The sequence below is a fragment of the Amblyomma maculatum genome, chromosome 4 (genome assembly GCF_055883805.1).
Source record: "Amblyomma maculatum isolate TAMU_Amacu chromosome 4, ASM5588380v1, whole genome shotgun sequence".
Classification (NCBI taxonomy): Eukaryota; Metazoa; Arthropoda; class Arachnida; order Ixodida; family Ixodidae; genus Amblyomma; species Amblyomma maculatum.
In genome coordinates this window covers 158,079,412-158,092,149 of record NC_139347.1, presented here as the reverse complement: position 1 = coordinate 158,092,149, position 12,738 = coordinate 158,079,412, and the positions used below count along the sequence as shown (strand labels likewise).

Below are 12,738 nucleotides of genomic sequence, written 5' to 3'. Positions count from 1 at the left end.
ACTAGTGTCGGAACGCACGAAAAAAAAACGGCTAAAGGGTTGAACGAAATTAGAACGGTCTGTCAGAAAGAAAGCCATATGTCCAAATTTTTAATTTAGTTTCTGGCTTGACAGCAATTTAATTTGAGCCACAATGACGGAAACAGAACGCACACTTGTCCGAAACGTGTGCTCGCTAGCCTTCTCCTCGCCGTATATATTGGTCCGGCACGCACTCGAGCTTGTAGACCACCACCCCGTCGGCAAAATGCGGTCGCTTCTGTCTTCCACACTGCCCGGCTTGTATTTTGTGTGTCTAGCTGTTAAATTCGGCTGTTCTGCGGGCGCACTCGACTTCACAAACGCTTTCGAAGTATGTATGATTCACCATTCTGCATGCACTCACACCGATTCCTGACGGCCCTCTGCACCGCAAATCACTTCACATGCAGAACTGACTCGACCTAACTACTCTTTGCAGTTGATTCTAGGTCGATAAAATAGAGCAAGGGTTTTACCTGAACGCGTTAGCATGCCATTGTCGAGAACAATTGCTTTTCAGCGGCTCCGACAGCGCGAACCGTATGAGCCCTCGATGTCTTGAAAATCACGAACATGTCTCAGACAGGTGGTAGTTCCAGATGGAAATCATCGGAACCTTTCTACCACCGATTTGATTCCTCGCAGCCTCTAGACGTTATGAGAGCTTTAAGAGCCTCTGGTAATTGACACGGCCATGCCCTGAATGGTAGGAGTTGAAATGAGGCTTCAATTCGTCTGTCCTGCAAGATAAGTTGTTACTGATTTCGAATGATGATGTCGAGTAAGCCTAGTCGTTGAACTAGATAAGCTGAAGGCTTAATTGCTAAATCCCCATTAGGAAGCATGAAAAGAAACCGTAGTCGCTAGTTTTTCCTTTGCTGTTGACAAAATTCAATGCTTTTATCGATCGTGAATTATTTATGAGGGAGAGTCGCATACAGAAAATTTTGAATATATAAACTGTCCCATGGGTCACTCGCATGTAGCGGACTTTACAAACAAAAGCGCTTGCTTATATATTTCACGATTCTCATTGATTGATTTATTTTTCTGCCAGCGGCATTTTTCATACTATAGTTTCAGCCAGCTTGGTTTGGTTTTGTGGGGTTTAACGCTCCAAAGTGACTCAGGCTATGAGAAGCGCCGTACGGGAGGGCTTCGGAAATTTCCACCACCTGGGGTTACTTAACGTGCATTGACATCGCAGAGCACACGGGCGCCTTGCTTTTCGCCTCCATCGAAAAGAGGCAGCCTTTTCAGCTAGTGTCGACGGCGTAGAGAACTTCGTAAGGGGCAGCGTAGGAGGGTCTAAGATGAATTGTAGTCTGGAAATGTTCCTGTCTAGAGTTTTTCGAGTGCGTTTCGTCGAAAAATTACTTTGAACTTCGTAGTCATCCCACGACGAGATGCCTCATAACCGGCCCATCAGTTCTGTGGTTGAGATTACTGCTGGTATAATTGAGAAAAATTTAATTACGGGCTCGTTCTCCAGAAATTACGACACCGACGTTGCGAGCCCATAAAAACGGGAATGCCTCTGGCAGCTGGACGGTGACATATGGAGGGGCACGGATTGGTAGACGCGCTGTGTGACGTCATGATCGGGACTCTTATATCGAGACACGAACCCCTGGACCACGCAGACATGTTATATGGCCTGGATAAAGCAGGAACTTATATCGTCTTGGGTGGGTTATATGGCGTGGGAGTTGACGACTGTGTGCTAATGGGTGTTTGTGAGCGATAATAAATGCACGAAAATAATGAACTAGCGGTTAAGCGAGTAGCAGTCAAGTGGACGAGAACCCACAAGAGGAGTCATTAACACTGTTGCGTCGTAACTTCATAGGCGGAGTGTGCCGCCCAATTATTTCTCGCAGTACAAACTCGCATGTGACATAGTACTGCCATTTGACGGCCCCTATTTATTCTGCTGCTGTTTCGGTTCATTGGGGGTGAGCTGAAATGTGAAAAATACGACAGATTCGTCTAGCTTGATGAGATTTGCAGGTGACGTTTCAATTTCCTTATAATATTAAAATGTCACTTGGGAGTTCGTGTCAGCATTTTCCCCGGTGAAATTTAATTTACTCAGGACAGACAAATTGTTCTAAGGGAGTAGAACAGTCTGAACTACTTGGCGAACAGATGTGTAGTAGTAGCATTACGTAGGGGCACATTGGAGTGACCTTATTTTTAATTCCTTATCCAATGTGGCACAGCATAGCAGCAAATTCTAAACACCCGCTGAATTTGTTTTTTTACATTGAAGAGTTTCACTCTCTGTCTCCCTCCCCTCTTTTCCCTCTCCCTCTCTGTCTGTCTCGAAAGAAGTAGCTATGCTGGGGTTTAAGCACGCTGTTAGATAAAAGTACGCGGAGCATCACCACTATCATTAGCATAACTACCTCCTGTGCGGGACCACGACCTTTCCCATATTTCCGTGCGTTGCGCCTCTCTCCTTGCGAAGAAATATGGTCTCTGTGAAAGAATTGGTTATTTTTCAGTACTTTCATATGGGCCTCGTCTGCACTTTGATTACATGATGCGTACACGATTGCTGAGGTGTCAACTGCGTGCAATTCGTTTTTGCACAGAGTGCTTATATTCTTGCCGTCTACTCTTCCCATGGCCTACAATGCAGTAGTAATCCAGTGTCAGGCTGGGGTTTAGGCATGAAGGGTCTGTGCCTTTATAGCTGCCACTAAAATTACTGGACAGCGGCAGATGAAATTGCTTTTATAAACTTGGCCAGAAAGTGTAGAAGACGAGGCTGTTCTGAAACTTCGAAAAGGCCAACAAATAGTAGAAGCATTAGGTATACGAGATTACGGTGGGAATGAGATGTTCTCGGTTTATATTGAAATAATATGGCAATAATGCCTCAACTAAATAAGGAATTCAAATATTAATTACACACAAATTCACACAACACATCACACTGGGGCCCTTCGGTGTGAAACTTTCATACTATAGGCGCATAGAACGATCTGCCCAGCACTGAAAAAAAAAAATGAATTTGATGCTTCACTTTGTCACTTATTTTCAAAATTACGGTGATATTTTACCTTGTCTTACACGCTATTCAATGATTCTTTCAGTGTAAACAAAATTACTGGGTTTTAACCCAGGGTACAGCCGAAATCAAGCATTCGCAGTGGGATGATATATATTCCCGCATTCTACTCATCGTAATTTTTAGCTATATCGGTTGACATTGTAGCTAAAAGTTCAAATTTTTAATCATTATCTAATTACAGGTCATTGATTCAGGCATGCAGTTAGGTCAGTGAAATTATACTTATATGAGCTGAGGTACCATTAAGTTCAATTTCGAAACCCCTGCATTGAACTAATTCACTACATATATTTCTGGTAGTCATGTGGCAATGCATCAGTTAAACATGCAGTACACTAAGTGAGACTTGTCGCTATAACCAGGCTAAGTCTCGGTCTAGCCTCAGCTGAGCTCAAAGGTCACCGGGAGATACTACAGCGGTCCTTAGAAATGTATCTGGAGTAGTAGAGCTACCATTGTGAAATCCATATTTAAGGATGACGTGTCCTTATCGTTGCCGATAAAGTGGTTCCATAGCTGGCTACAAACTAGTTACAAACATCATCTACGCGTCTCTAGCAGCATCATCTTGCTTGTTGTCTACTGCAGTGGCCAACGTCCTGTTATGAATACCAAATAAGGTCATTAACAAGACCCCGCAATTGCAATATCCGCTAGTAGCGTATACAGTTCAAAACTGTGCCTGCATCGCAATGTACACGCCCTGCATTACGTTTCCAGAGTTTCAAGTACTTTCCCCGTGGCATTGCTATTTTCGACGAAGATGAGGACGGGGATCTCGACTGCTTGAGAGCAAAACTAACCAAGTTTCAGAATGACAGCGCAACCTACGTCTGGTTTGTCAAAGGCGACCCACCGTAAGTTGCGAACTTTGTGGCACATATTATTTTTGAGAGAGCAGAGACTGGCCCGTTAATATGCTTATCAAGATGTAGGAATGACTTGTCGCAGCGTAATACCAGTAAGGACGAACACTGCTGAAGAAGCGAATCATGTTAACTATTCAGTCGCAAAGTAAATTTTAACTGCTTACTTTTGACCATTAGTGCTGGACAGAGGTGGGCAACCTCATGAGGTTTCGACCTCATGAGGTCGACCTCAACCTCAAAATGACCTCAACCTCACGGATTGAGGTGAGGTTGAGGTGAGGTCGGCGACAGCTCGAAATTTTTTGAGTGAGGTCACGAAATTGGACATCAACCTCACGCGTGAGTTTGAGGTTGAGTGAGGTCGTCATTGTGTGAGGTCGAAATTGTGAGGTCCAGGCTTTTTTGCTGTTGCCGCGGCTTTCTTCGAAGAGCGCCCCTTTTGACGCGGAGCTCGAGCGTACTGCCGCGGTGTGCCCGCCGACTCTCGGTGTTTGGTTACCCCCCGTTCGGACGACCAGATGTCGCAGCCCCTGCCCAGCTTTCGGCATTCCACCGTAATGTCCGCAGCCCGAGGACGCTTCCCACTGGTCTTCTTAGAAGGAGATATTTTTTTTTACTTCGCGAACTCCTCATGCCCCCCCCCCCCCCCCCCCCCTTCCCGCCACCCCCGTTTTCTCTGACTTGTTTGTGCCGATGCTTTCCGCAGGCTCAAACACCCAGGAGCGCGCAAAGCACATAACTCACGTTGAACCGGGGTGCCTTTGTCGGATGCCGCAAAGAAACATGCAAACTAAAAAGCGAAGCAAACTGTCTTTGCGCAGACGGCGCGGAGCAGACCTGTTTGTCGTGTGCATGCCCGTTTTTAGGCGCTAACGTCGCGGCTGCTGCCTTACATTCGATAAAGGACCCCGCTGTACATTATTTACATGGAAACTTAACAGAAAATGGTGCAGCGAAATTGTTAGAGCACGTGATACTGACAGATATAAAAAGAAAGGAAAACATGACCAAACCAGGAAAACCGGCACAATACCAATACCATCTGAGCATTTTATCAAAGTCCTCCCTTTCGAATTGTACGTCATCGTTCTATATTCCGGTCCTGTAAATTTATATTCTTGTATTCTCCAGAACAACCTCTCTTTGGCCTTGTGCTGCTTGTTTCTTCTAATAGATTCACAGGTGGCCCCGAACAACTGAAATGAGATGAAGGTGCTAGTGTAGCGGTACGGCACAGCTTATAAGACGCAGCTGATATACAGGAAAGAAACCTGCGCATGTTAACTATTTGCCGAGATAGAAGAGACAAAAAATATATGGGGCTTGCATACAGTAAAGGCCAATGAAAAACAAAAAGTTCTTGCACCGCTAAGGCCATTTGATTCTCTCTCAAATTCTAGTGAAATCAAGCAATGCAGGAGGAAGGAGGAGAGTAAGGGATTCTTAACTTCATAATATCAGGTTTCTCTTGAAATCTCTTATTCAGGCGCAGAAAAAAAAAAAAAGGAAAAGCGTTCTCCTACATCTTTTTATGAGCTAGAAAGTATTGAGATGGTTTCCGGCTCGACATTTTGGTGTCTAGACGGACGAATTGGTGTGGCGAACTGAGCGTGTCTCTTTTGTGCTCCCGTCTGCTCGAGACGGACAAATCAATCGGATGAAAATTTTTGTGGCCAGATGTCGGAATAATTTTTTCAGACATTTGTTTTTTTCTTTAAAAATCAATTTGGATAACGTGAATGAAACCAATTACATGCTAGCACTCAGGAATGTAGTACTAAGTCGATGTCTCAAGCCTTCTATACGCTCTGGGAAGCGCAGTTCTCTTCTGTTTTTAGTGTGCGACATTTGTTATTACTTTCGTCAACATGGTATTTCTTTATCTATATTTTCTTGTATGTCAATTAAGTTCGTACACTGCCGAAAAGAGAACAGGCTTCTTCCCTCACATTAGGCTCTTTCTTTGGCATCTTTTCAGAGGCCCATAGCACAACCCTCCTCTCCACTTACCGGCGCGGTCATTGAATTTCTTTTTTCTTTTTCTTTTGCAAGTTTTGGAAAGCGCGATCTAGTCTCTGAAAGCGGAGCTGGCACACATGCGCCATTGCCTTTTGGTGTGTATTGGTGACAGTTCGGCATTCACTGTACGAGCAAAACCAGATGCCATGGAGACGGACGGCGAAGGGAGGAGCGCGCGCACAGCAGGGAGCACGGTCCCTCCGGGCTGCTTGCTCGCCTCCTTTCTGTTGTTCTTATCTTTATTTTACGTTTATGTGCTGTAACTATACGACACTAACGGGGAAAGAGTTTCTCTAGATTCACGTACGGTGCATGCGGCGGAGCAGCTTCGGAGACACCACCGTGCAGTTTATTAGTTCAGTCTTTAAAGGAAAACAAGTGAATACCACAAAGAAGCTCGTCTCAGAATTGTTGGCGAAATGGCATCCATTATTCGGTTCGGACGTACAAGTATTTATATCGCGTGTTTTTTTTTTTAGGCGGGTGGGAGTTGGACATTTTGCTCCGGCGAAATTTGAAGGGCGAGCCGAATTTCGCGACAGCAAAGTGGTTCACGTTTAACCCTCTTTCCTAGCAGTTCCGACTCTTGTAATTTTTTAATATAAGCGTGGTGTTCGAAGAAGCAATTTCGCTAATTCTTGCAATACGCCACGGGATCACAGAATTATAAACAAACGCCCAGGAGTGGCCGGTTGGGACCTCATAAGATAAACAGCATTCCTCTTCGAAATTTTCTGAAGGTTTATTCGGCGTTGGCCGAGTTTTATGATTAACTGGTGTTTTGCTGTATTTTCCTCTTTTGTTTATTTCGTTCGGGATTTAGTCTTCACAAGTCGTTTCATGAGTGGCTATTATGGAAAATTTGTGCCCCGTTAATATGACATCCGTTAATATGGAGGACCCGAAATATGGATAGTTTTTCTGGGGGCGAAGATTTTTCAATGTATTTATGCCTCGTTAATATAGAAACTAGCTCTCTGAACAATGGACAGGGGATGAATGCACACAGGCTATTCGGCCCATGTATTTTTGTCTCGTTAATATGGACATCGTTCGAAAAAAGCAGGGGAGTCCGAACGGGGGCGCAGGCCGGGAACCTATGCGACAGCCGATACGGTCGGATGCCTGAACCAGTCCTGTGGAGTTGGACAGAACCAAAGCGGGCGTGTCGTCATTTTAGGAGGGGAGGTGAGGGGGGGGGGGGGCGCAAGAGCGGAAAAGAAGGGAGGAGGAAGAGAAAAGGAGGGTGGATGGCAGGGATCGTATACAGCAAACCGAGGGTCGGCTAACTAAAAGAAAGACTCCAATAGGAGGGAACCGGGAGATTTCTGGGTGCAGCGGCAGCGCCGCAACGAGAGGCCGCAGTCGGGAAAACAGCAACATGTGGTCGCAATAAATTCTGCTGAACGTGAACGGAAGAGAGCCGGTAAAAGCTTAAGAAAGAAATAATAGGAAGAAAGACAAGTGCCAAAATTGGGGGTGGGAACTGAAGTTTTTCTATCCCAGAACACACAGTGTGTTCCATGAAGCCGTTAACGCTTTTCGGTCAGGGTTAAGACACACTCAGGAAGTAGAGCGACAAAAGAAAGGCGACGAGCACGCAACCAGGACCGGGTGTCCCGTCCTGGACGCCCTTCCTTCTCATGCTCCTGGTTTTCGTCACTGTTGCGCTGCCGAACTACCACATTTTGCACCACAGCGATCCGCATGTCGGCTTCGCCTTGAGTCAACGATGCAGCCTTGACAAGGTCTGAGCTCTTCGTAGTCCGCTAGCCGTCGTTTAAAACTGTACTTCAGCTTGCAGTGTTTGTTTCATAGGAACACATACAACGGCACAGGAAAGGGCTGTTTGATAGCCCTCTGTATAGTAGCCTGCCAGCTTGACTCCCTCGTTTCCTTACAGGAACAGTACAAGGCAAAAAAGAGAGAATCAGAAGAACGGAAAGTCAGGGAGGTTAACTATAGGGAAAAAGAGTGAAAAGAAGCAGATGCCTGTAACCCTCAACTTTTGTCTGACTTTTGGCATGGCGGGAGTTAAACGCAAAAGAATGGAGCTGAACTTAGGCGCGAAGCGGGAAATCTGTGAATACAAGCGGCAAAAGCCATCTCAGTCAATCCAAGCCGTGAAAGACTGGACCGAAGTTCAACTAGGCTTCAGCCTCGTCAGGTCGACGGTAGCATCGATACTACAGGACTCCGATAAATGGCTCAACGTCGGCATCGCAGCGAAAGCCACAGTCCAACAGTGCCCAGCACAGTTTGAAGAAATGGAGTCAGCCTTGTTAACGTGGTTCGGGAATGTGTACGCGAATGGTGCTGTCGTGAGCGACGAAATGCTTCAAGAGAAGGCTCGCTGCCTCGGCAACATTATGGGTGCTTCTTCTCCTCCGTCTTGATAGGTTTTACCTGTGATGACTTACGTAATTTTTGTTCAGTAAAACAGGGGGATGTTTATTGAGAAATATTATCTTACGCTATGTCTAGACGTTACTGGCTTCAGCTACTCAAGAGGATGGCTGACAAGGTTTAAGAACAGACAAGACGTTTCGGGTCGACGGATTTATGGAGAAGAGGGTAGCATCGACATCTCGGCTGTGTTTAAATACCCAAATTAATTAAAACAGCAGCCATTAATTATATTTTTTCTTAATTACATACTTTTCGTTTTTATTGCCAACCTTCGCTGGATCACGGAAAAAGCAAGAGAGTTCCAGAAACCCATTTACTTCTGCTTTATTGATTATGCGAAAGCGTTTGACTGCGTAGATCACAGCAGATTGTGGCAAGCTCTCCAAGAGATGGGAGTTCCAATTCACCTCATCTGTCTCCTCAGGAACCTTTATGAAGGGCAAGAGGCCACAGTCAGAACTGGGCATGGTCTTACTGATTGGTTTCCGATTGAGAAAGGGGTGAGGCAAGGCTGCATACTGTCGCCCTGCCTATTTAACCTATATGCAGAGTGCATCATGAGGAAGGCCGGTCTGGACGAGTCTTCAGCTGGAGTGAAGATTGCTGGAAAACGTATCAACAACCTTAGATATGCGGATGATACCACTTTAATGGCAGAAAGTGAAGTGGAACTCAAGAGACTTCTGATGCGCGTACAAGAAGAGAGTGAGAAGTTTGGGCTTAAACTGAACATTAAAAAGACGAAGATCATGGCGTCTTGCCCTATCAAGTCCTGGAGCATCAATGGACAAGAAGTGGAAGCTGTGACAGATTTTCTGTTCTTGGGCACCAAGATTACCTCGGAAGGAGACTGCAGCCATGAAATTAGGAGACGCCTGCTTCTGGGAAAGAGAGCAATGGTTAGCCTTGACCGAGTAGTAAAGAGCAGAGACATTAGTCTGCCAACCAAGATCCGTATAACCCGTGCTATGGTCTTTCCAGTTGTGATGTATGGATGCGAGAGTTGGACTGTCAAAAAGGCTGACCGCCGAAGAATTGACGCGTTTGAATTGTGGTGCTGGCGAAGACTCTTAAGAGTTCCTTGGACTGCCAGAAGATCAAATCAGTCGATATTGTCGACCATAAACCCTGACTGCTCATTGGAGGGTCACATTCTAAAGTTAAAGCTCAGCTACTTTGGTCATCTGATGAGAAGAGAGGAGTCGCTGGAGAAAGATTTGATGTTGGGAAAGGTTGAGGGTCGCCGGAGAAGGGGTAGGCAGCGAACGCGACGGTTAGATGGCATTCTCGAGGCATTGCAGATGAAGCTATGTGATGTTAAGAAAATAGTGAGAGACCGGAAAGCGTGGCGTGACATGGTCCATAGGGTCACGAAGAGTCGGACACGACTGAACGCCTGAACTGAACTGAAATTTCGTTTTTATTCACGACTCGTTATTATGGATGACTTGCTTTATAGACAGTTTTTGTCGGAAACAAACGTCCATACTAACGATGGCACGACTGTATTCCTATTTTTTTCCTAATTTAATGTATTCTGGCGTAAGACAATGTACAGCCGCCCTGATTTTTAACAATATAACACGAGCGTCGACCAAATCGTTGCTCAGCGCCTTGTAACGGCGATAAGCGTGCAACACGGCGAGAGTTCGCGCACGCGCACGAAGAGAGAGCGTCTTCTGCAACGCTGTTCGGATCACAAGACACACGCCCTGTCACAATATCTGTTTGCGACGTTCCACATTCTTGCGCATGCACTAACTCTCGCCGTGTTGCACGCTTATCGCCGTTATAAGGCGCTGACGAGCAGTTTGGTCGATGCTCGCGCTATATTGTTAAAAATCAGGGCGGCTGTACAGTGCATTAAAAAAAAGCTCGGCAATCATCAATTTTTTTTCGAATTAAGAAAAAGAGCAAGGATGGAAGCTTGGGCGAGTTGGTGCCGATTTTCTTGCCACATAGCGCTAAACAGACAGGGACACAGCGAGACATACGGGGCGGGCGCTAAAAAAAAGCGCCCGTCCCGTGTGTCTCGCTGTGCCCCTGTCTGTTTAGAGCATATCGTCATTGTTGTCGTCGTCACTAGGGTCAACAGCATTTGTCTTTTCAGTTTATAGTAAGAACTGACTTGTTTTATTTCTAAAACGAATCTTATTCACGTGGGTCAGATGGGATAAACTCTTCGTATTGCATTATGGGCCTACGCGTAGTAACGTGGTACCCATGTAGGCCTTACATTAAACCGACCACAAAAGGGTAGGCGAGGAGGTCGAGAGGATTGCCAGTTAAGTGCAGAGTTGGACATGGTAGTGCCCGGAGTTTTTCTGATTTTATCCGGAATATTAATTGCTGTATAAAATTAGGAGTAAAATACAGCCTTCATAAGACAAAATTCTGGCTAGCCTATATACCCCAGGATTACCGAGAAATCTGTATTTGCTTTAAGTTACGGTTTAATTTATAGATTCTTTTTTTTTTTTTGAGGTCGAGCGCCCGACCTCAACCTCACATTTTGAGTTTGAGGTGAGGTTGAATGAGGTCGCCAATGGTCACCTGAAAAGTGAGGTGAGGTCGCCTGGGGGACCTCAACCTCAATTGATGAGGTTGAGGTTGAGTGAGGTCGCCAAATATTTTTTGAGTTTGAGGTGAGGTCAAGGTTTTTGAGGTCAAATGCCCAACTCTGGTGCTGGACACCGAGTTGCAATATGATAATCGCAGGTGGTCGTGGGCAACACTGGTATCACTACGTAAATTTTCGGAAAAGCAGACAGGTACTGCGCCACGACAAATTGTGTCCACCTCCCGTAGCTTTAAAAAAGCTCACTATTGAGGCACCCGATCAGCAACACTCACAACGTCACCATCTCTGCTCCAATCATGCTGCGGTGCTCGCTGTTCCAGGCAAAACGGCGTTTGAGCCACGTGCCCCATGCACCAAGGAATGGCGTGTACAAAACGAAGTGCCTCATTTTACTACTTAAAAGCTAAAATTAACTCAGCCAGCTAACTAGTTATTATGGCTCACATCTTTTTAACATCCGCTCCGACTAGCGCTACACGCCTCAAAAGCCACCACATAGCAGGTAAACTTTTCTAGAATTGGCGACGGGCGTTTTCTTTGCACAGCGGGTACGTAATCACAGAATAAATCAATACTAGTGTAGCATTACTAGTGTAGCATGCTATGAGACAAGACATATTTCGATAGCTTTACTCTTTTAATGGGACCGGTCATGTCAACGTGTACTTTGAGCACCGTTAACCCAGCTTTGTTATTTGTGTTTAGAGACGCACTCGGTCGCCTTGGCCTCGGCCGAAGCAGCTTCTGTGCCTAACAGGTGGTCGCGTCTTAGGGCGCTAACCTTGCATAGCAATCCATAGGTTAAAGGGACTATCAAGAGCTCACCTATCCGAAGGCTTCCACCAAAGCCACCTAATAACTTTCGGACATTTTGTGGTGACGCAGTCAACGCTACAGACGTGACGCACCCTTTTATTCCGCAGCTGAATACAGCCCCTTAAGAAATTTTGATGATCGTGCTCTAGAGTATTAGACCATTAGGGAAATATTTATGTTCTTAATAAATCAAGATTATACTATAATACACGGCAGTACAACATAAGTGTAGCGCATATAACTTCAGGGGAATAAACCGTGCAAATGTTTGACGTGCGCTCTCGTTCGAGCCCGGCTGCGGGAAATGTAGGGTCCCTAGTGCCTAGTGTGCCTATTGTAGGGTGCCTATAGTAAATGCGAATGGCTACGCCATCTGCCGGGAATTCTGCAAAGCATACTCTGACTGCTACGTCTGGGCACCAGAAGTGTCAACTCGCCGATTTTCGTGCTCTTTCACAATAAGCTTGTTTGAACAACGTACGCAGTGTAGGACATCCATTAATTGCTACTTTACTTAGGCCTGCATTGGTGTAAATAAACAGTTCTGCGTTGTTGGTTTGCTGCTCAAAAACGTACTTCAAGCAAAATAGATTTAAAGTCATCTCATCAGCTTGCTGACTTCGGATTTTACGTAGCTAAATTATATCGCTAAGCTGAAGAGTGACACAACTGAACTTGATCAAAGTCTGATTTTTTTAATTGGCAGCCTGGTTCCAAACATCCATAATCGAACATGTGTTTTTGAAAGAAGTAGAATATGGTTTGCCGGTTTTCGTATTGTGAGACGGGAGGAAGCACCGGCAGGTTCACTTTTCTATTGAGAGACCAGCAGATCCAGAAGCTAACAACCAGCAGCGGTTCGTTCACACTTCGTCTTCTTCAGACGAGCTGACCGATGATGATGTATATGTACAGGTGAAGATGACGTTCATTCGCAGGGCTCA

The 12,738-nt window shown here is 45.5% G+C and overlaps 1 protein-coding gene across 1 annotated transcript in view; it reads left to right on the top strand.

Moving 5' to 3' along the window:
• Positions 1-241: 241 nt before the first annotated feature.
• Positions 242-12,738, top strand: part of LOC146193353 (uncharacterized) — a 28,589-nt gene continuing 16,092 nt past the window's right edge. Inside the window, exons 1-2 of the mRNA XM_084600084.1 lie at positions 242-352; positions 3,821-3,957. Of these exons, the coding sequence (XP_084456210.1) occupies positions 248-352; positions 3,821-3,957 (242 nt within the window). The 5' untranslated portion in view covers positions 242-247. The remainder of the gene's footprint in view (positions 353-3,820; positions 3,958-12,738) is intronic.